The sequence below is a fragment of the Trichomycterus rosablanca genome, chromosome 18, assembly GCF_030014385.1.
Source record: "Trichomycterus rosablanca isolate fTriRos1 chromosome 18, fTriRos1.hap1, whole genome shotgun sequence".
Classification (NCBI taxonomy): domain Eukaryota; kingdom Metazoa; phylum Chordata; class Actinopteri; order Siluriformes; family Trichomycteridae; genus Trichomycterus; species Trichomycterus rosablanca.
The window spans coordinates 19,725,604-19,750,434 of NC_086005.1; the positions used below are offsets into that span (position 1 = coordinate 19,725,604).

Sequence of the window (24,831 nt, forward strand, 5' to 3'; positions counted from 1 at the left end):
TGAAATGCAGGAATAGAGGTATATTAACAAATGAAATGAAGTTGAGCAGACAAAACATGAAATATCTTGTGTTCAAACTGTCAAATAAAAGTCAAAGTAAATGTAAGGAACACTGCATTTTTATTTTATTTGCATTTTCCATACTGTCCCAACTTTTTCTGATTTGGGGTTGTACTATCCAGACATGATAACAGCCATAGCAGCTGACATGGCGTTAAGAATTAATCAAACAAACAAACAAACACTCTCACTAAGGTGTAATAAAAAGGGTGTCCACATACTTTTAGCCATATTTTGTATAAATTGGTTTAAATAAACCGTCTAATCCTTTATGATTAAGGATTAACTGATACACACATTGTGTATCAGTGCAGAGACCACAAGGGTTGCTCTGTTTCTGGGAAAGCATCCAACCCTGGCAGCGTGCGCACCTGCTGCAGCGGCGTCCACTCCCAGGGCATCCATAACATACATTAGATGATGTGATTATATTGTGATAACATTTAAAGAGATGCCCGGGGTCAGCGAGTTCGGACAGATTAAGAGGATCGAATGTGCCGCAGGAGAATGATTCTTTATTTTTAACAGCAGGGGTCACTATGTCTGCCTTTGATCTCAGGTCACCATGACGAGGCGCTGGCAGTGGCGGAACGAGGCCGAACACGGGCTTTTGCTGACCTGCTGGTGGAGCGGCAGACAGGCCAGCAGAACTCGGACCCGTACACCCCTGTCACGGTGGAGCACATCCTGGATACAGTGAACAGCCAGCGGGCCCTGGTGCTGTACTACTCAGTGGCTGCTGGGTACCTTTACAGTTGGCTGCTTGCTCCCGGTTCAGGTAGGTGAACTGATGTTAGGATCTTAGGTTTGTAGCTTTTACTTATGGAGTTTTGTTGATAGATGGATAGTACATTGGTACTAGCAATCAGAAGGTTACTGGTTCAAGCCACACCTGTGCCAGTTTGCCTCTCTGGACTCTTGATCACTGTCCCTAACTATCAATTGCTTTCAACAAGACACATTTCTGTCACTTTGGTTAAAAGTGTCTGATGGATGGGTAGATGATGGATAGATGGATAGATGGATGTATAGATTGATTGAACTTCTGGCACCTCTGAACAGGTACAGTGGGGCCAAAAAGTATTTAGTCAGCCACTGATTGTGCAGGTTCTCCTACTTAGAAAGATGAGAGAGGTCTGTAATTTTCATCATAGGTACACTTCAACTATGAGAGACAAAATGAGAAAAAAAAATCCAGGAAATCACATTGTAGGATTTTTAAAGAATTTATTTGTAAATTATGGTGGAAAATAAGTATTTGGTCAATAACAAAAGTTCAACTCAATACTTTGTAACATAACTTTTGTTGGCAATGACAGAGGTCAAACGTTTCCTGTAAGTCTTCACCAGGTTTGCACACACTGTAGCTGGTATTTTGGCCCATTCCTCCATGCAGATCTCCTCTAGAGCAGTGATGTTTTGGGGCTGTCGCTGGGCAACACGGACTCCAAAAATTTTCCATGGGGTGAGGTCTGGAGACTGGCTAGGCCACTCCAGGACCTTGAAATGCTTTTTACGGAGCCACTCCTTCGTTGCCCGAGCGGTGTGTTTGGGATCACTGTCATGCTGGAAGACCCAGCCACGTTCCATCTTCAATGCTCTCACTGATGGAAGGAGGTTTTGGCTTAAAATCTCATGATACATGGCCCCGTTCATTCTTCCCTTAACACGGATCAGTCGTCCTGTCCCCTTTGCAGAAAAACAGCCCCAAAGCATGATGTTTCCACCCCCATGCTTCACAGTAGGTATGGTGTTCTTGGGTTTTTCTTCTTCCTCCAAACACGACGAGTTGAGTTTTTACCAAAAAAGTTCCATTTTGGTTTCATCTGACCACATGATATTCTCCCAATCCTCTTCTGGATCATCCATATGCTCTCTGGCAAGCTTCAGACTGGCCTGGACATGTACTGGCTTAAGCAGGGGGACACGCCTGGCACTGCAGGATTTGAGTCCCTCTCGGCGTAGTGTGTTACTGATGGTCCCTTTGTTACTTTGGTCCCAGCTCTCTGCAGGTCATTCATCAGGTCCCTTCGTGTAGTTCTGGGATTTTTGCTCACCGTTCTCATGATCATTTTGACCCCACAGGATGAGATCTTGACCCCAAGGGAGATTATCAATGGTCTTGTATGTCTTCCATTTTCTTACAATTGTTCCCACAGTTGATTTATTCACACCAACCTGCTTGCCTATTGTAGATTCACTCTTCCCAGCCTGGTGCAGGTCTACAATTTTCTTCCTGGTGTCCTTCGACAGCTCTTTGGTCTTGGCCATGGTTGAGTTTAGAGTCTGACTGTTTGAGCCTGTGGACAGGTGTCTTTTATACAGATAACGAGGTCAAACAGGTGCCATTAATACAGGTAACGAGTGGAGGACAGAAGAGCTTCTTAAAGAAGAAGTTACAGGTCTGTGAGAGCCAGAAATATTGCTTGTTTGTTATTGACCAAATACTTATTTTCCACCATAATTTACGAATAAATTCTTAAAAAATCCTACAATGTGATTTCCTGGATTTTTTTTTCTCATTTTGTCTCTCATAGTTGAAGTGTACCTATGATGAAAATTACAGACCTCTCTCATCTGTCTAAGTAGGAGAACCTGCACAATCAGTGGCTGACTAAATACTTTTTTGACCCCACTGTATTCCAGTCCAGGATGATTAGACGACATTCCACAGTTCTTCTGCATTTTTGGGTTTTGCCTCAAAAAAACGCGTTTCAGATATCAGCCCACAAGTTCTCTATGAGATTGAAGTCAGGGGATTGTGCTGGCCACTCTATTACCTCAATCTTGTTTGTGTGTAACCAAGATGTTTTGGGTCATTGTCATGTTGAAACACCCATTTTAAGGATATTTCTTCTTCGACATAGGGCAGCATGATCTCCTCAAGTATTCTGATATATTTAAATTGATCCATGATCCCTGGTATGTGATAAGTAAGCATAACACCATGGTATGAAAAACATCCCCATATCATCATTTTGTACCACCATGCTTTACTGTCTTCACAGTGAACTTTGGCTTGAATTCAGTGCTCGATGGTCGTCTGACATACTGTCTACAGTCTACTAGACCCAAAAAGAACAATTTTGCTTTCATCAGTCCACAAAATGTTGAGCCATTTCTCTTTGGACCAGTCAATGTGTTCCTTGGCAAATTTGAACCCATTCAGGAAATGTCTTTTTCCTAACAACGGGACTTTGCAAAGGAGTTCTTGCTGGTAAATTGGCTTCACTTGATCATCTTCTGTACTCACTGGTAACTTCAGATGTTTCTTGATTTTTCTGGAGGTGATCATTGGCTGAACCTTTGCCATTTTGGCTATTCTTCGATCCTTTCGAACAGTAGTTCCACGCTTCCTTCCGCATCTTTCAGGTTTTGGTTGTCACTTCAAGTCATTTGAGATAATTTTAGCTGAGCAGCCTATCATTTGCTGCACTTCTCTGTATGTTTTTCCCTCTACAATCAACTTTTTAATCAAAGTATGCTGTTCATCAGAACAATGTCTGGAACAACCCATTTTACCCAGTATTTCAGAAGGAAATGCGCTATGACCAAGCTGTGCAACATTTGCCACCCTCCTATCTTAAATAAGGGCCAAAATTGACACCCGTTCTTCTACAGAATGAATGACTTCACCAATTGAACTCCTCACTGCTATTATTTTGAACAAGCCCCTTTCAATCAATGCTTCGATTACTCAGAATGAGCAGCATACATGTCCTAATTGTTGGGTTTGTTTTGTTTTATTACTACACTTTCAAGTACATTTTTTGCTATGTAGAAATATCTCTTCTACTAAAAACATCAGGTATCAGGTTAATGATGTTGGACTGCTGTTTTTTTGAACACCACTGCAAATGGGTGAATGGATGGAAGGATGTATGCATGTATGTATGGATAGATGGATGAATGGGTGGAACAGTATGTAAGAATGGATGTATAGATGGATATGTAGATGGATGGATATATGGATGGATGGACAGACGGACATGTAAATAGGTGGATGGGTGGATAAGTAAATAGATGGAATAGGATGGTTGGATGGATAGGCTTAGGTGTATGAAAAGAACAAAGGATGGATTTTATCCATTTACTTATCCACCCATTTACTCATCCATCCATCCATCCTCCTATTCACTCATTTACATGTTCATCCATCCATCCATCCATCCATCCATGGACAGACAAATAGATTAAAAGAACAGACTGATGGATGAGTAAATGGATGGATGGATGTATAGATGGACATGTAAGTGGGTGGATGGATGGATGGATGGATGGATGGATGGATGGATGGATGGATAGATGGATGGATAGATGAACATGTAAATGGCTGACTGGCTGGCTGGATGGATGGATGGATGGATGTATAGATGAACATGTAAATGGGGGAATGGAAGGATGAAGAAGGCTTGTAATAGATAGAGATGAATAAAGGGTAGATGGTTGATAAATGGATGTATAGATCTACATGTAAATGGAGAAATGGATGGATGGATGGATGGATGGATGGATGGATGGATGAACACATTAATGGGTGGCTGGACGGATGGACGGATGGACGGATGGATGAGTAAATGGGTGGATACACGGATGATTGGATGAACTGAATGAATCTAATTAATCTAACACATACACACAATGACACACGGCTCATCATTTAATCTGAAGCAGCCGTGTCCCTCACACCTTCTGTTCCCTGCAGCTCAGCGTCTACTTCCTGCTGTTCAGTGGTAACTGGTAAAAAGCTGTGAATTAACGCAAAGCGGCAGAGCCACCTGCCTTCCTATTCCTCACGCTCGGTCTCCTTCACACACACACACACACACACATACACACACACACACACGTTCACATTACCACACAGATACACACACCACAGCTAAAGGAGACATCTGAGTACCTGTGGACACATGCTCACACTTTAACAATCTCTTATTCGCTCTGAGATGCAGTTGTACTGTCTTATTTTCCCTGACTTGCTTCTAAATTTCATACACCGATCAGCCATAACATTAAAACCACCTCCTTGTTTCTACACACATTGTCCATTTTATCAGCTCCACTTACCATATAGAAGCACTTTGTAGTTCTACAATTACTGACTGTAGTCCATCTGTTTCTCTGCATGCTTTGTTAGCCCCCTTTCATGCCGTTCTTCAATGGTCAGGACCCCCACAGGACCACTACTGAGCAGGTATTATTCGGGTGGTGGATCACTCTCAGCACTGCAGTGACACTGAGACATGGTGGTGGTGTGTTAGTGTGTGTTGTGCTGGTATGAGTAGATCAGACACAGCAGTGCTGATGGAGTTTTGAAACACCTTACTGTCACTGCTGGACTGAGAATACTCCACCAACCAAAAATATCCAGCCAACAGCGCCCTGTGGGCAGCATCCTGTGACCACTGATGAAGGTCTAGAAGATGATCCACTACCTAAATAATACCTGCTCTGTAGTGGTCCTGTGGGGGTGCTGACCATTGAAGAACAGGGTGAAAGCAGGGTAAAAACGTATGTAGAGAAACAGATGGATGGACTACAGTCAGTTGTAGAACTACATAGTAGGAGTTATGGCTGATCAGTGTTTTATGTTTATTATGGGACTTCACTATTCACTATTTGATTTATTACTACTGGTCTAATGAGTTTGTTTAATTAATCACTGAACTGTGTTTGGGCTGCAGAACATCGCATTGCTTGAAATTTAATTTGATATTTTGGCTGTGTCCCAAACCACATACAACTGCACTAGTACATAGTATTATTACCGCTAATTATTTTTAAATATGGCGTAATAATTATAGAGGTGCAATGAGCGAGTGGTTTTCAGACTATAAAGACCAAGTACCATCCTCTCATCAAAGCTGCTACTGTTAGGCCCCTCTTAGTGGTACTCTGGCTTATGGCTGTTGTGGCGCATGCTTTGTTACTTCTGCACTGTAGTGGTTGATTTGAGACCAAGAGCTTTTTACCAGGAATTTTTTTTTTAGTTTTTAGTTCAGGGGCAATTAAGTCATTTTAAATGTTATTTCAAGAATTACCGTTGTTAATAAATGGCAACTCTAGAACCTCTATCTTTTCGGCATCTTATTTTAAATATGACCTTTAAACAGCGTACCGTGATTCTTAAACCTCGGCCTTCTACCCACCCCCATTCTCGGCAAACAAGGTGCCATTTAAAAGATTACATTGCCTGCTTTTATTAATATACAGTATTTTATTATTTTCAGAATATTATACTGTAGAATGATAGTATACACTGATCAGCCATAACATTAAAACCACTTCCTTGTTTCTACACTCACTGTCCATTTTATCAGCTCCACTTACCATATAGAAGCACTTTGTAGTTCTACAATTACTGACTGTAGTCTGTATGTTTCTCTACATACCTTTATAGCCTGCTTTCACTGTTCTTCAATGGTCAGGACCCCCACAGGACCACTACAGAGTAGGTATTATTTGGATGGTGGATCATTTTCAGCACTGCAGTGACACTGACATGGTGGTGGTGTGTTAGTGTGTGTTGTGCTGGTATGAGTGGAGTTTTAATATACCGTGTCCACTCACTGTCCACTCTATCAGACATTCCTACCTAGTTGGTCCACCTTGTAGATGTAAAGTCAGAGACGATCGCTCATTTATTGCTGCTGTTTGAGTTGGTCATCTTCTAGACCTTCATCAGTGGCCAACACGCTGTTGGCTGAATATTTTTGCTTGATGGACTATTCTCAGTCCAGCAGTGACAGTGAGGTGTTTAAAAACTCCATAAGCGCTGCTGAGTCTGATTCACTCATACCAGCACAACACACACTAACACACCACCACCATGTCTGTGTCACTTCAGTGCTGAGAATGATTCACCACCCAAATAATACCTACTCTGTAGTGGTCCTGGCAGAGTCCTGACCATTGAGGAACAGCATGAAAGGGGGCTAACAATGCATGCAGAGAAACAGATTAAATACAGTCAGTAATTGTAGAACTACAAAGTGCTCCTATATGGTAAGTGGAGCTGATAAAATGGACAGTGAGTGTAGAAACAAGGAGGTGGTTTTAATGTTATGGCTGATCAGTGTATGTATACTATAATACTTTTAGAATAGCCCTGACCCCCTCTGTCTTTAAAGAAGCATATGAAAAAATACGCCACAGCGCATTTATTGTTCATAATATGGAATGAAGTACATTTCTTTACCCTGTTTTGATAGGAATCCTCAAGTTCCATGAAGTGTACCTGGGCGAAGGCGCTTCCGAGAGTGGGCCGTCTGATTTCCAGGAGGCCGGCGGTGGTTCGGTGCATGGAGGAGGTGCCACGTCCCTGGAGCAGCACACTGCTAATGCCAGAGAAGCTCTGGGAGTTGATGCCTATTACAGCAGGTGAGCGCTGTGCACGATTTGGACAGTTTCCCAGAAAAGGATTAACCCTTCTGTTCCGTTCAGTTAGTCCTGTCTCTTTTCATTTTATAGACATGTTTTTATGTGTAATGTTATCATTATATTGATCAGCAACAATATAATGATAACATTACACATAAAAACATGTCTATAAAATGAAAAGAGACAGGACTAACTGAACGGAAACAGAAGGGTTAATCCTTTTCTGGGAAACTGTCCAAATCGTGCACAGCGCTCACCTGCTGTAATAGGCATCAACTCCCAGAGCTTCTCTGGCAATTAGCAGTGTGCTGCTCCAGGGACGTGGCACCTCCTCCATGCACCGAACCACCGCCGGCCTCCTGGAAATCAGACGGCCCACTCTCGGAAGCGCCTTCGCCCAGGTACACTTCATGGAACTTGAGGATTCCTATCAAAACAGGGTAAAGAAATGTACTTCATTCCATATTATGAACAATAAATGCGCTGTGGCGTATTTTTTCATATGCTTCTTTAAAGACAGAGGGGGTCAGGGCTATTCTAAAAGTATTATAGTATACATACACTGATCAGCCATAACATTAAAACCACCTCCTTGTTTCTACACTCACTGTCCATTTTATCAGCTCAATTACCATATAGGAAGCACTTTGTAGCTTCTACAATTACTGATTGTAGTCCATCTGTTTCTCTACATGCTTTTTTAGCCTGCTTTCACCCTGTTCTTCAATGGTCAGAACCCCCACAGGACCACCACAGAGTAGGTATTATTTAGATGGTGGATCATTCTCAGCACTGCAGTTACACTGACATGGTGGTGGTGTGTTAGTTAGTGTGTGTTGTACTGGAGTTTTTAAACACCGTGTCCACTCACTGTCCACTCTATTAGACACTCCTACCTAGTTGGTCCACCTTGTAGATGTAAAGTCAGAGACGATCGCTCATCTATTGCTGTTGTTTGAGTTGGTCATCTTCTAGACCTTCATCATTGGTCACAGGAGGCTGCCCACAGGGCGCTGTTGGCTGGATATTTTTGTTTGGTGGAGTATTCTCAGTCCAGCAGTGACAGTGAGGTGTTTAAAAACTCCCAGCACAACACACACAAACACACCACCACCATGTCAGTGTCATTGCAGTACTGAGAATGATCCACCACCCAAATAATATCTACTCTGTAGTGGTCCTGGGAGAGTCCTGACCATTGAAGGACAGGGTGAAAGCAGGCTAAAAAAAAGTATGTAGAGAAACAGATGGACTACATTCAGTAATTTTAGAATTGTAGTCATTTTGTTATCTCCGGCATTGATGTTGATGAAGGACTGGCTTGCAATCAGCATTCCACTTCATACCAATGCTGTTTAGTGGGTTGGAGGTCAGACCTTTCCTTTGTGCAATCCTTACCTTAAGATACTGTCTTAATTGACCTCTTTGTGTACAGAGGTAGCATCATGATGGGACAGGAACGGGTCAAAATGTTAAAAGCATGTACAGTAATTTGTTATATACGTAGATTGTTATATAAACTTTATACACCTGTAAAGCATGTAAGCATATTAAGATTACTTTCGGGTGTTAAGTACACATCCTGATGGATGTAATCGCATCAGCTGGTGGCAACAAACACAGCGTGATAGAGCACTGTTTGTTTCTTTGCCCTGGAGAACCACATCTCAACATGTACTAAGAAATAAACAGTGACAGCTGGACAGGAGGGCTTCCTTTCCTACTAATAAGTTCATGACCCAAAGTACAAAGAGTTATTATAAATGTTGTCAGTGGTGTTAACATGTTCAAAGGTCTGTTTCAATCGCAAATTACTATTTGAACTATATTTGACATCATCGAGATAATACAACCCCAAATCAGAAAAAAGTTGGGACAGTATGGAAAATGCAAATGCAGTGTTCCTTACATTGACTTTTATTTGATTGCAGACAGGATGGACCTGAGATATTTCATGTTTTGTCTGGTCAACTTAAGTTTTAAAGATTTAAAGGGATTTGCATATTTCCCCCTCTACGGTGCATAATATAATTGAACGATTCAAGGAATCGGGAGGAATTTCAGTGCGTAAAGGCCAAGGGCGCAAGCTTAAGCTGAATGGGCAAGGGATTACTTTGGCAAAGCCTGTCGGTAGCAGAGCTGAGAGTCGAACTCACAAGCGTGAGATTTACATTTACATTTTCGGCATTTAGCAGACGCTTTTATTCAAAGCGACTTACAGTACTGTGACAGTATATTGTCTGAGCAATTGAGGGTTAAGGGCTTTGCTCAAGGGCCCAACAGTGGCAACCTTTTTGATTACTGGTCCAATTCCTTAACCACTAGGCTACAACTACCCTGAGATGTCAGCTCTGGTGTGCTAGCATGTTTTTACCACTGCACCACCTGACCACCCTTCATATTTTATTGCATTTCACAAAGTGTCCCAACTTAGTGGCACTTTATGTCCCAAATTGGAAATAGGGATTGTAGAATTCGATTGAGAAATATAAGCAGACATAAAAGCAAACTTGCCAGTGCATAAGTAGGGCCCTTCGTTGAATCAGTGTATCGGGAACGGCGAACATCGCGAGCGCATTAGTGATGAGGTGTGAAGGATTCCCCGCTGAACTGCACTTTCATCTCGGCCTTGTTCGTTTAGAGCCGGAGCTGTGATCACAGCTGTGGTGCAGTGGTGATTTCCTTCCTATCCATCCCAAGTATCTAAATCCGTCTTTTCCGCAGAGACTAATGGAGTAAAAAGGAGGGCTGAGCGTGAGGAAACTGCTCTAGAATCTCTGCTTGCACCATTTCCCATATACATTTTCAATTTAAGACTCCTGATGTTGAGCTTGTTGGACATCCCACTCCAAAATCATATGCATTTATATAGAGTTGCTTCTTCAATATGGTGTTTGAGGCTAAAGTAGCTGTTTCGTTTTCGTGAGGATCGGGCACTGATGTTGGACGAGACGGCATGGCTCACGGTCTGCATTTCAATTCATCCCAGAGGTGTTTAGTGGGATTGAGGTCAGGGCTCTAAGCAGGCCACTGGAGTTCCCTTTCATGTTGGTAACTCATGTCTTGATGAAACAGACATTTGGAACAGACAAGGTCCTTCTTCAAAATGTTGGAAGCATAACATTGTGACCACTGACAGGTGAAGTGAATACCACTGATTATCTTCATCACGGCACCTGTTAGTGGGTGGGATATATTAGGCAGCAAGTGAACATTTAATTATCGAAGTTAATGTGTTATAAGCAGAAAAAATGACAATGGGCAGGCGTAAGGATTTGAGCGAGTTTGACAAGGGCCAGATTGTGATGGCTAGACGACTGGGTCAGAGCATCTCCAAAACTGCAGCTCTTGTGGGGTGTTCCCGGTCTGCAGTGGTCAGCATTTATCAAAAGTGGTCCAAAGAAGGAACAGTGGTAAACCGGTGACAGGATCATGGGCGGCCAAGGCTCATCGATGCACAAGGGTCAGATCCAACAGACGAGCTAGTGTAGCTCAAATTGCTGGAGACGTTAATGCTGGTTCTGATAGAAAGGTGTCAGAATACACAGTGCATCACAGTTTGTTGCGTATGAGGCAGCAAAAGGGGGACCAACACACTATTAGGAAGGTGGTCATAATGTTATGCCTGATCGGTGTACATTGTTAACAATAGGCATGGTTGAAACACCTAAACCTAAATAGTTAAGTGGGGTGTTCACATACTTTTGGCCAAATACATGTCTAATTAAAGTATTTTAATAGAATTCATTGGCTTGTTTTGGTCAGTAATGCACTGATCTTCTTGATTGGTTTGTTTGAAACGCCAACTGTACATTGTGAGTGTCCCAAAAAAGCAGTTCTGAAGATGAATAAACCTTTAGTGCTTGTTGGAACAGCAGTCTAATGTGCTAACTCCATGAAGAGCTCAAGCTCTGGAGTTTGTATATCAGCCATGCTACCAACCTGGCTGGGCGTCCAACAGACACTGTAGCCCATGTCTGTGGAAGTGAAGGTTGAATGGGGTTTTTTCCTTTTTTCCTTTGCAAAAACCCAACGTTTGCTGTTTGTTTGAGGTGCTGGCATGAGTAATAAAGGATACACACTGTGTGCAAAGTGTGACTGTTTGTGCCGGGGACTGCGCACTTTGAATGGAACGGATCTATTCTGCGTCTCCTCTTGACGAACAAACTCTGTAAAGTAGACCCAAACATCAACGTTAATAACCCACCAACACCTGATTTATTTTGTCCCATTCTTCCTGCAAACACGTCTTAAGATGTACAACAGTACGGAGTCGTCGTTGTTTCATTTTTCCTTTCAAAATTCTCTACACATTCTCTATTGGGGACAGGTCAGGACTGCAGGCAATGTGTGCAGCATGTAGGTTTGCGTTGTCTTGTTGAAAAATGCATGAACGTCCCTGGAAAAGATGATGTCTTGAAGGCAGCATATGTTGCTCTAAGATCTCAATGTACTTTTCTGCATTAATGCTGCCATCACAGTAGTGTAAATGACCTTTGCCAAGGGCATTGACAGCCCCATACCATGACAGACCCTGGCTTTTGGACTTGTCGCTGATAACAGTCTGGTCCTTTTCATCTTTCGTCTAATTTTTTCCAAAAAAAGACCTGGAATGCTGATTCATCTGACCACAATACACGTTTCAACTGTGTGATGGTCCATCCTAGATGCCTCAGAGCCCAGAGAAGTCGACGCCGCTTCTGGACATGGTTAACATGAGGCTTCTTTTTTGCACAGTACAGTGTTAGGTGGCATTTGTGCATGTAACTCTGTATTGTAGTGCTTGACAAAAGTTTGCCAAAGTAATCCCTCACCCATGTAGTTATATCAGCTATTGTTGAGTGGTGGTTCTTGATGCAGTGCCGTCTGAGGAATGGATTAGCACTGAATTGGCCTCCCGATTCCTTGAATGGTTTAATGATATTATGCACTGTAGAGGGAGAAATATGCAAATCCTTTCCAATCGTAGATGTACACATGATGACTCAGGCTCATAATTAGGCTTAATAATCCTTTATTAGTTCTGTAGTTGTGATACATTTGGTGATATCCTAATTTAATATGTTCAGTTAATGGAAAATGTTAACAGAGCTAATAATACATAAATAAATATAGTTAAGGCTCTTGATTAGATTGTGTAATGAAAATGAGTTTTTGCTGATTGGTTCGCCTTCATTACTTTCATTCAGTGTTAGCCACATTAGCGCCCTTGGTTGAATTGTTCCCATAATGGAAACATGGCAGCATGGGTAAATTATGCATCCAATAATAATTTGCCCATCTCTTTTATAATTTATGTATGATTAAAAGTTGTGTTTTTTTTAGATCTCCAATGCAAATGCGTCAGTACTGAATAACTGTGCATGGATTGTATGAATGGTAGATCTGTATTGCAGTTTTTAGCTTTAGCCTGCACACCAAACATCTGCAGCTGTTAGCATTAATTATGTGTTAATGATGTGGATTTTTAATGTGTAATTGTAGCAGATAAAACAACACAAGGATCTGATACAACACAATACTCATCTAACTCGTAGGATTTAATCAGATATTAAAATGATTTCCTTACTCATTACATCTCATCAGACAAATTTGTTTACATGTACTCGTCTCGCGCTACTGACTGATTCGTTTGTAATCATGTCTGATGGTGTCTGTATGTTGTGTTTTGATCACGTGTGAAATTGACTCGTCACATTTTAATTAATTCAGTGCTGAGCAGGATGGCATATCCGGTAGCTCGATGTATTTTCCAGATGCTCTGTGCGTACGTGTGTATTCGGAACTGCGGTTTATATTAGTCCTAATGCAGTGTGGACACTGATCAGATCATTCTCAGCACTGCAGTGACAATGACATGGTGGTGGTGTGTTAGTGTGTGTTGTGCTGGTGTTAGTGGATAAGACACAGCAGCGCTGCTGGAGTTTTTAAATACCGTGTCCACTCGCTGTCCTCTCTAGTAAACACTCCAGCTAGTTGGTCCACCTTGAAGATGTAAAGTCAGAGACGATCGCTCATCTATTGCTGCTGTTTGATTTGGTCATCTTCTAGGACGCTGCCCACGGGGTGCTGTTGGCTGGACATTTTTAGTTGGTGGACTATTCTCAGTCTAGCAGTGACAGTGAGGTGTTTAAAAACTCCATCAGTGCTGCTGTGTCTGATCCACTCATACCAGCACAACACACACTAACACACCACCACCATGTCAGTGTCACTGCAGTGCTGAGAATGATCCACCACCTAAATAATACCTGCTCTGTGGTGGTCCTGTGGGGGTCCTGACCATTGAAGAACAGGGTGAAAGCAGGTTAAAAATGTATGTAGAGAAACAGATGGACTACAGTCAGTAATTGTAGAACTACAAAGTGCTTCTATATGGTAAGTGAAGCTGAGAAAATGGACAATGTGTGTAGAAACAATGAGGTGGTTTTAATGTTATGGCTGATCTGTGTATATTGGAAATGTAGCGTAGAAATAAACAAATAATATGTAAGTTCAGATAAAAAACAACAACAGATTAGCGACTGTATTTTGCCGTTTTACTTAGTGCCTTTACTTTCCTAGTCATTGTGCAAATGAATGTAATTTCCGTAACAAGAAGGTACCAGTTAAAAGCTTAAACTGATACGTTTTGTTTTCATTGCAAAACAAAAGCGTGCGATAAATCACGGCACAGCGGCCAAAATCCAAAACACAGCAAAAAAATCATAACCACTGCTTACCTAAGCTTATGTTCTTCCAGATGCTATTAAATGTATAACCGTGTGTTGTCCCATTAGGAATATAATCCGTTATTTTGTAAATGTGCTTATAATTAAAAACCTCCAAACTTTTCCCAGTTGTGAAGTAAAACACTAACTCGTTAGAAAGCCAATCAAGCGTTTCATTGACACATCATCTGTGTGATGCAAACTGAATAAATGCAAATAACAGCATTTCTTACTGAAAATTCAAATCAGAAGGTCTGATTGGTTCAGAAAGCGGTCTTTCAACCATTAGCGCCAATTCTGTAGGAGCGTCCCATTCACCCCAGTTGATCCTGTAAAGTGCACTACGTAGGGTATTCCACCATTTGAAGTGAGATTCCAATCCAAAGGTAACACAAATTTTCAAATGAAGTGAACTTCAAACTGTGTAGGGAGTAGGGAGCGACGCTTCATCACTTCATCACATGATGATGTCACAGGGCATCCGAACGAATTCGTTTAACCTGCTTAAGATCCCATGGACAAGATCACATGATCAGTGTGTAGGGAACACAAGGGCACACAGTAGGGACCATGTGGCTAGAGACTCTTGTTGTTTACGAGTCATTTTTTTGCGAGTCATGAGTCGCGTCAGAGTCATTCGAAACGTGACTCGGATCACCCATCTCTGGTGTGTACGCATGTGTATATGCACAGATCAGAAGGAATGCAGTGATATTGTGGCTCAGTACACTAAAGGAGGGTTTTTAGAGTTCTTAGAGGCACATTACATCCACCATCATACTTTCCTAGCTTGTGTTGACGCCTGGGTGCTTTTGGAACAGTCCCCATGTGTTAAGTCAGCACACACACACTGGTGTAAAAAAGTGCAGGGTGGCTGTATTACACTTACTCGCTCCCCGCTGAGGCGTAATACAATATAGCACATTAGTGAGTGAATACAGACTAATATAGTGCTGCTAGCCTGAAAGTCTATTACATAAGCATGGACTAGCATCAGACTACACAGCAATTGTGTACTGTAGAAGAAACACATCATATTTTTTATATATCATAAATGTGCACCGATCAGGCATAACATTATGACCACTTTCTTAACTGACTGGTCTACGGCTATGTATCCCCATACGCAACAAACTGTGATGCACTGTGTATTCTGACACCTTACCTACAGTAGCTCGTCTGTTGGATCGGACCACACGGGCCAGCCTTTGCTCCCCACTTGCATCAATGAGGTTTGGCCGCCCATGACCCTGTCGCCGGTTTACCACTGTTCCTTTCTTGGACCACTTTTGATAGAAACTAAACACTGCAGACCGGGAACACCCCACAAGAGCTGCAGTTTTGGAGATGCTCTGACCCAGTCGTCTAGCCATGGAGCCGAATTGTGATGGTTAGACGACTGGGTCAGAGCATCTCCAAAACTGCAGCTCTATCAAAAGTGGTCCAAGGAAGAAACAGTGGTAAACCGGCGACAGGGTCATGGGCGGCCAAGGCTCATCGATGCAAGTGGGGCGCGAAGGCTGGCCTGTGTGGTCCGATCCAACAGATGAGCTACTGTAGCTTAAATTGCTGAAGGAGTTAATGCTGGTTCTGATAGAAAGGTGTCAGAATACACAGTGCATCACAGTTTGTTGCATATGGGGCTAGAAGGTGGTCATAATGTTATGCATAATAGGTGTATGTATGCATTTTCTCCCTTTTTCTCCTGATTTTAGAGTAGCCAATCAGTCTTCCGCTACTGGGGATCTTTTCCGGCGCATGCGCAGTCCTTCAACCCCTTCTTTTTCGCCCATGCCTTGGTGGTTTCGCATATGAAGCTCATCCACTTCTTGCACAGGCACCTCGGCCTGCTAGTCGAAGACCCCACCCGCTTAGTCCGTCCTTTTCCCACCCAGCAGACTTGGTGGCCAATTTTGTCTGCTGCCAATAAATGGCGAGAGGTAGATGGTAACAGAGCCAAGATTCGAACCAGGGTGTTCAGAATCTCAGTGCTGGTGTGTCTCCTGTTAAGAATTTTTATTAAAACAGGATCAGGTTTTTTTCCGTGTTCAACATACGCTATGTGGCTTTTTTAAAGCAGTACTTACTGAATGAGTGAATGATTGAATTTAAGGTTAAAAGGAGAAAATGACAATGCAGTAGTGACTCAGCTTTGCATTGTGGACTGCAGTGACATGATGCATTTCATTGTTTCTCTCTCTTTTATTTTCTCTCTTTGGCTTGTCATACGAGATGTCTACAGACTGCAGCCAGATGCATAAATGAGCTCTATTGGAGTCCAGCCAGAAATTTGTATGCTTCAAGAAGATATAGGGAGTAAACAAAATGACATAAATGCTACATTAAAACCTTCAAGGGGACTTGGGTGATGTATCAGTGTAATGCACAGCATTTTACTACCACAGAGACCAGAGCTAAAGCATTAGCGGTGCTACCAGCTTGTTTGCAGGGGTGGCCCTGTATGAAGGAGGGAAGGCTGGATGGGTGATCTCCTCCATGCTGCTGCAACAGTGACTCCACACTTCTTTATACCTTTAACTGTCTGTCACATAGACAGATAGATAGATAGATAGATAGATAGATAGATAGATAGATAGATAGATAGATAGGCAGGCAGGCAGGCAAGCAGGCAGTCAGGCAGGCAGACAGACAGGTAGGTAGGTAGGTAGGTAGAGAGATAGGTAGATAGACAGACAGACATAGATAGACAGACAGACAGGTAGGTAGGTAGGTAGGTAGGTAGATAGATAGGTAGGTAGACAGACAGACTGACATAGATAGACAGACGGACATAGTTAGACAGACAGACAGGTAGGTAGGTAGATAGGTAGGTAGACAGGTAGGTAGACAGACAGACAGACGGATAGATAGATAGATTGGTATAAAGTGTCCTTTGCAGTAAATATTAACAGGTGTGCATCGTCGGTGGCTCGGTGGGTAGCACTGTCGCCTCAGGCGGGGCGGTCCAGGTTCTTTCTGTGCGGAGTTTGCATGTTCTCCCCGTGTCTGCGTGGGTTTCCTCCCACAGTCCAAAAACATGCAGTCAGGTTAATTGGACACACTGAATAGCCCTATAGGTGAATGGGTGTGTGTATTTGTGTGTATGTTTGTCTGTCCTGCGATGGACAGGCGCCCCGTCCAGGGTGTTACTGTGTGCCTTGCACCCATTGAAAATCTGGTATAGGCTCCAGCACCCCGCCGCGACCCTTATTGGATAAGCAGTTAAGAAAATGAGTGAGTGAGGTGTGCAATGTAGGCTCCATAAACAGAGTGACACAGGAATACAGAGAACATAGCGAGATCCCACATATGTGTTTGGTTCTTTGTAAGAATATCAGATGTAAACGTGCTATAAAATGCACCTTAAACGTCAAAGGGAGCAAAAGCTAGCCTACAACCCTCCTTGGCCAGAGAAGAGGTCACACATGAGGCAGAGTACACAAGGGAATGGGATATAACAAAAATAGGACAACACAAAGTTGCATTAGACTGATATGCATGCACCACTATGTACCCACAGGACCACTACAGAGCAGGTATTATTTGGGTGGTGGGTCATTCTCAGCACTGCAGTGACACTGACATGGTGGTGGTGTGTTAGTGTGTGTTGAGAAGCTCCTTTACGATTGTATTTCATCAAAGCTGTTAAAGAGCTGCTATATTTTAAAGGAAAGTATAGATTTGATGATGCGATGTGTTTCTTCTGTGTTGTAGAGCATGTTCCAGCAGTGAAACTGAGAGCGAGGCGGGAGATCTCCTGGACCAGCAGTTCGAGGAGCTCAACAACAAGCTCAACTCGGTCACCGATCCCACTGGCTTCCTCAGAATGGTTTCCAGGAACAACCTCTTTAACAGGTCGGAAAATGATGGGTCTTACCAACAAGATAGCTACCAAGTGATTTAGTGTTTTAGCTTTTATTTTGTTTCATTCTTCCTGCAAACACGTCTTAAGATGTGCAACAGTACGGGGTCGTCGTTGTCGCATTTGTCATTTCAAAATTCTCCACACATTCTCTATTGGGGACAGGTCAGGACTGCAGGCAGGCCAGTCTTCTTCCGCAGCCACGCCTTTGTAATGTGTGCAGCATGTGGTTTTGCATTGTCTTGTTGAAAAATGCATGGACGTCCCTGGAAAAGACGCAGCCCCATACCATTACAGACCTTGGCTTTTGGATTTAGGGTCCTTGTCTTTAATCTGGAGCACACAAAGTCCATTTTTCCACAAAAGACCTGGAATGCTGATTCATCTGACCACAATACATGTTTCCACTGTGTGCTGGTCCATCCTAGATGCCTCTGAGCCCAGAGAAGTTGACGCCGCTTCTGGACATGGTTAACATGAGGCTTCTTTTTTGCACAGTAAAGTTTTAAGTGGCATTTGTGCATGTAACTCTGTATTGTAGTGCTTGACAAAGGTTTGCCAAAGTAATCCCTCACCCATGTGGTTATATCAGCTATTGTTGAGTGGCGGTTCTTGATGCAGTGCCGTCTGAGGAATCGAAGATCACAGGCGTTCAGCTTAAGCTTGCGCTCTTGGCCTTTACGCACTGAAATTCCTCCTGATTCCTTGAATCGTTTAATGATATTATGCACTGTAGAGGAAAAAATATGCAAATCCCTTCCAATCTTTCTTTGAGGTTCATTGTTTTTAAATATGAAGATCCTCTGATCATCTTTGCTCATCAAAGACTCCATGATTACAATCACCTGTTTGGAATCACATCATTATTTCGTTTTTTCACCTCATTACTAGCCCTAAATTGCCCCGTCCCAACTTTTTTTGGAATTTGTTGCATGAAGTTGATATATTTTGATATATAAAACTACTTAACACCAACTATTCAAAACCCCAGCAGGAGCGCTCATTTACAGTCAAAGAAAGAGAAGCGATCGATCACCTAATCGCTAAACAATTAGCAAATATTCAAGCCTCTAATAGGTGTGAAATGGTCCAGTGATGATGCTCAGGGGCAGGATTGATCATTAGCGAGTCTGTGTGTCTTAGTAAACTTGGCTATTTGGCTTCCTACTGCAATTTTGGATTAATTAATAGCGAAAGAACAGTAGGACAGGACATAGGGGGGATGGGAAAGAAAGCTAGAATGGGGTAGATGCCGTAAAACACTGTCTGTTTTGTTTTAATGAGAGAAGCTCTTCAAATGTAATCAGGGTCTGGGTTGCTCATTACGGACTCTGAGGAGCTCACGACTTACTGGATTAATTAGCATTAAGCACCTCTTTGCATGAAAAGCCACATCATGTACAATTATAAGCTTTTTTTGTTCCGTCAACCTGCCACAGGTCGTCCAGAATTCATCCGAGGGGCTTCAGCTCAGTGATCCACCCATTTAATCAGCATCGTTCAGCTCTTAAAAGGGCTTTTATCTAACATGGAATATGCATCTCCTTGTTTCTACACTCTGTCCATTTTATCAGCTCCACGTACCATAGAGAAGCACTTTGTAGTTCTACAATTACTGACTGTAGTCCATCTGTTTCTCTCTGCATGCTTTGTTAGCCCCCTTTCACCCTGTTCTTCAATGGTCGGGACCCCCACAGGACCACCACAGAGCTGGTATTATTTAGGTGGTGGATCATTCTCAGCACTGCAGTGACACTGACATGGTGGTGGTGTGTTAGTGTGTGTTGTGCTGGTATGATTGGATCAGACACAGCAGTGCTGCTGGAGTTTTTAAATACCGTGTCCACTCACTGTCCACTCTGTTAGACACTCCTATCTAGTTGGTCCACCTTGTAGATGTAAAGTCAGAGACGGTTGCTCATCTATTGCTGCTGTTTGGTCATGAGTTGGTCAAATAATACCTGCTCTGTAGTGGTCCTGGGAGAGTCCTGACCATTGAAGGACAGCATTAAAGGGGGCTAACAAAGCATGCAGAGAAACATGGACTACAGTCAGTAATTGTAGATCTTCAAATGCTTCTAAACAATGTGCTAAGTGAAGCTGATAAAATGGACAATGTGTGTAAAAAATGACCAGCCCTGACCTACATTAGATAACTTAATAAACCTTGTTTTACTCTTCATATCTCTCAAACCTCAGGATGGACAGAGATCAAGGTGCTTCTCTCTCTGTACTAGCCCCCCTGTGGTGGAATGACCCTCCCGTTTCTGTTTGAACAGTCGAGTCTCTGCATTTCCTAGCATTGCCTCATTCAAACAGTTTTCAACCAATATGTTATTCCAGTAAGACTTGTGCAGATTTGTGTTTTTAGACTGTTCTCTGCTTGTGTTGGAGTAAAGGGACGTTTACAGCCTTGTGCTGGATGCTCGGATGGATGCACAGTGCCACCTGGTGGTGGTGCATCTGCAAACGTTTACTATTTGAAACACTGTACTCACTGTGATACGTGATTTTGTGTGTGTGTTCTGTGTTTAGGAGCTGTCAGAGCATGACAAGTCTGTTCAGTAACACAGTCTCTCCGGTGAAAGAAGGAAGCTCCTCTCTGTCCCGTCGCTCCAGCGCTCTGAGCAAGCCTCCCCTCCGCGCCCTCTATGACCTCCTCATCGCTCCTATGGAGGGGGTGAGCGTCTACCCACGCATCTGATTTGTTCGTGTGTTTCATTGATTTTCATTGTGTGTATTTAATTGTAGTTATTTTATTCATGAGATGTATCAGGGTGAATGACGTTGATGTAATCTATCAGTGTAATTTAATTCTAGGGATGCATCAGTTCTTTTTTTCATATCATCAACAGAACTACGATCAGATGGGTGTTATTTACGTCACCCAGCTAGATAGATAGATAGATAGATAGATAGATAGATAGATAGATAGATAGATAGATAGATAGATAGATAGATAGATAGATAGATAGATAGATAGATAGATAGATAGATAGATAGATAGATAGATAGATAGATAGCATAGTATAATAATCTATAATCTATAGCTATTTACATATATGGTCTATATGTATATATATTGATCAGCCATAACATTAAAACCACCTCCTGGTTTCTACACTCTCTGTCCATTTTATCAGCCTCACTTACCACATAGAAGCACTTTGTAGTTCTACAAAGTCCCTGTTCTTCAATGGTCAGGACCACCACAGACTAGGTATTACTTGGGTGGTGGATCATTCTCAGCACTGCACTGACACTGACATGGTGGTGGTGTGTTAGTGTGTGTTGTGCTGGAGTTTTTAAATAGTGTCCACTCACTGTCCACTCTATTAGACACTCCTACCTAGTTGGTTCACCTTGTAGATGTAGTCAGAGACGACCGCTCATCTATTGCTGCTGTTTGAGTTGGTCATCTTCTAGACCTCCATCAGTGGTCACAGGACGCTGCCTATGGGGCGTTGTTGGCTGGATGTTTTGCTTGGTGGACTATTTTCAGTCCAGCAGTGACAGTGAGGTGTTTAAAAACTCCATCAGCGCTGCTGTGTCTGATCCACTCATACCAGCACAACACACACTAACACACCACCACCATGTCAGTGTCACTAGCAGTGCTGAGAATGATCCACCACCTAAATAATACCTCTAAATAATACATAATACCTATGTGGTGGTCCAGTGGGGGTCCTGACCATTAAAGAACAGCTAGAAGGGGGCTAACAAAGCATGCAGAGAAACAGATGGACTACAGTCAGTAATTGTAGAACTACAAAGTGCTCCTATATGGTAAGTGGAGCTGATAAAATTGCAATTGGGTACTGGAAATATTTAAATAAATTGATTTAAATTGTGAGCATTTGTTGATGCTCTATTGTGTTTATAGCCTAATAATTCTATTGGCTAAGCCAGACAAATATGTGTCACTTTCTTTTCTAACTAATATTCCTGTTCTCTGTCTGTGCCTGGTGCAGGGTCTGATGCATTCCAGTGGGCCGGTGGGCAGGCACAGGCAGCTGGTTCTGGTTCTGGAAGGCGAGCTCTATCTCATTCCATTCGCCCTGCTGAAGGGCAGTTCATCCAACGAGTACCTGTACGAGCGCTTCAGCCTCATAGCCGTGCCCTCCATCGGTAGCCTGGGAGCCAATGCCAAGGTCAGCTAGCACTTTTATTCCATTGATAACACACACACACTAATTGGTGTCTAAAAGACTAGTTTACCAGCACAGTGACCTTAAGGTCTGTCTGAAAACCTAGTCAGCTGCCTTGTTGCCTACTGCCTACCTAGGCAGATACTTAAATAGAGAGGATTCTAATAAGACATCGACTTATAAGGCAGATTATTTGGACACACTAATTAGTATAAAAGTATAAGCGACTCCTTCTGTCCGATTTGGGTGACATGACGAGTGGTGGAGGAATACAGAGAGCATAATGTGATCCTCAGTATTAGTTAAAGCTCTCTGTAGGAACTTGTAACTGGTCAGAGGAGATGTAAGCTAGCCTGCAGCCCTTTTCGGCTACTGTGGGTGCAGTGTGTGATGCAAATTAATTACAATTGTGCATTTATAATTACATTAATAATTTTTTTTTTCTGTCCCCCTATGTAGGTTCACCCCCGGCGTGCTGGCCCAGCACTGTGCCCTGGAGGCAGCTCCGCTGCAGTAGTAGGCAACCCGCGTCTGCCCAGCTCGGTGATGGAGCGCTGGCTCTGGGGCCCGATGCCCTCAGCTGAGGAGGAAGCCCACATGGTAGCTGAGCTCCTGGGTTGTCAGCCTCTGGCCGGCCCGGGTGCCACCAAGCAGCGGGTCATGAGCGCCCTAAGCCAGGCAGAATGTGCCCACTTTGCCACACATGTCTCCTGGAAGCTGGCAGCCCTGGTGCTAGCGCCCAATCAGGACTTAGGCACTGGGCATGGTGCAGGTACATCATCTGGGGCATCAGGGGGTGGAGAGAGCGGTGGGAAGTCTAGCTACAGCATCAAGGATGACGGCAGTGATGCGGAGAGTGTGTGCGACAGTCCGCCACTGCAGGAGTTCCTGCTCACAGCCGCAGACATCCTGGACCTTCGGTTGCCGGTTAAACTAGTGGTGCTAGGGTCAGTAATTATAATAATATTAATAATAATATCAGTAAACATTAGAACCACCACTACTACTAATACCAGTAATAATAATAATAATAATAATAATAATAATAATAATAATAATAAATATAATAATAAAACAACTACTACCAAAAACTATAAAATAACTATAATAATAATAAACATTAGAATGCTACTACTATTAATACTACTACTTCTACTACTAATAATAATACTGTAGTTAATATAATAATAATCAATAAAACTACTACAACTATTATTACTTCTACCAATAAATAGATAAAGAATAATAATAAACGTAATAATTATAACAAACATAGAACTACTACTACTATTTATACTACTTCTACTACTACTACTACTAATAATAATAATAATCAATAAAACTACTACTGATATTATTACTTCTACCAATAAACAGATAAATAATATTAATAAATATTATAATAATAATAAACATTAGAACTACTACTCACTTTAATACTACTACGATTACTGCTACCAATAACTAGATAAATAATAATAATACACATTAGGACTACTACTACTATTAATACTACTACTACCAATAATTAGATAAATAATAATAATTATAATACTAATAGTAATTACAAAAATAAACATTAGAACTACTACTACTATTAATACTACTACTACCAATAACTAGATAAATCATAATATTAATAAAATAATAAAAGTAATAATAATATTATAATAACAAACATAAGAACTACTACTACTATTAATAAATAGATAAATAATAATAGTAATAATAATATTATAATAATAAACATCAGAACTGCTTCTACTATTAATAATACTACTACCAATAATTAGATAAATAATAATAATTATAATACTAATAATAATTACAATAATAAACATAAGAACTACTACTGCTATTAATAAATAGATAAATAATAATAGTAATAATAATATTATAATAATAAACATCAGAACTGCTACTACTATTAATAATACTACTACCAATAATTAGATAAATAATAATAATTATAATACTAATAATAATTACAATAATAAACATAAGAACTACTACTACTATTAATACTACTACTACTACCAATAAGTAGTTAAATAGTAAAAGTAATAATAATAATAATAATACTATTATAATTATAATAATAGACATCTACTACTACTAACAATACTAATAATAATTAATATAATAATAATCAGTAAAACTACTACTATTATTCTATCAATAAATAGATAAATAATAATAGTAATAAAGTAATAAAAGTAATAATAATAATAATAAACAGAAGAACTACTACTACTATTAATAAATAGATAAATAATAATAGTAATGAAATAATAAAAGTAATAATAATAATAATAATATTAAACATAAGAACTACTACTAATAATACATAGACAAATAATAATATTAATAAAATAATAAAAGTAATAATAATAATAATAAACATAAAAACTACTATTACTACTAATAAATAGATAAATAATAATAGTAAGAATACATTTAGTGGTAATAATCTTAATAATAAACATTAGAACTACTACTACTAACAATACTAATAATAAACAATAAAACTACTACTACTACTACACCCAATAAATAAATAAATAAGTTAATAATAGCAACAATAAACATTAGCACTATTACTACTATTTATACAACTACTACTAATGATAATAATAATAATAATTGTTATAATCAATACAAAACA

At 41.2% G+C, this 24,831-nt stretch overlaps 1 protein-coding gene across 1 annotated transcript in view; it reads left to right on the forward strand.

Moving 5' to 3' along the window:
* ttc28 (tetratricopeptide repeat domain 28) overlaps nucleotides 1-24,831 on the forward strand; it is a 413,424-nt gene that overhangs the window by 369,538 nt on the left and 19,055 nt on the right. The window contains exons 11-16 of the mRNA XM_063013621.1: nucleotides 620-838; nucleotides 7,275-7,443; nucleotides 17,868-18,008; nucleotides 20,551-20,695; nucleotides 21,990-22,169; nucleotides 22,626-23,113. Of these exons, the coding sequence (XP_062869691.1) occupies nucleotides 620-838; nucleotides 7,275-7,443; nucleotides 17,868-18,008; nucleotides 20,551-20,695; nucleotides 21,990-22,169; nucleotides 22,626-23,113 (1,342 nt within the window). The remainder of the gene's footprint in view (nucleotides 1-619; nucleotides 839-7,274; nucleotides 7,444-17,867; nucleotides 18,009-20,550; nucleotides 20,696-21,989; nucleotides 22,170-22,625; nucleotides 23,114-24,831) is intronic.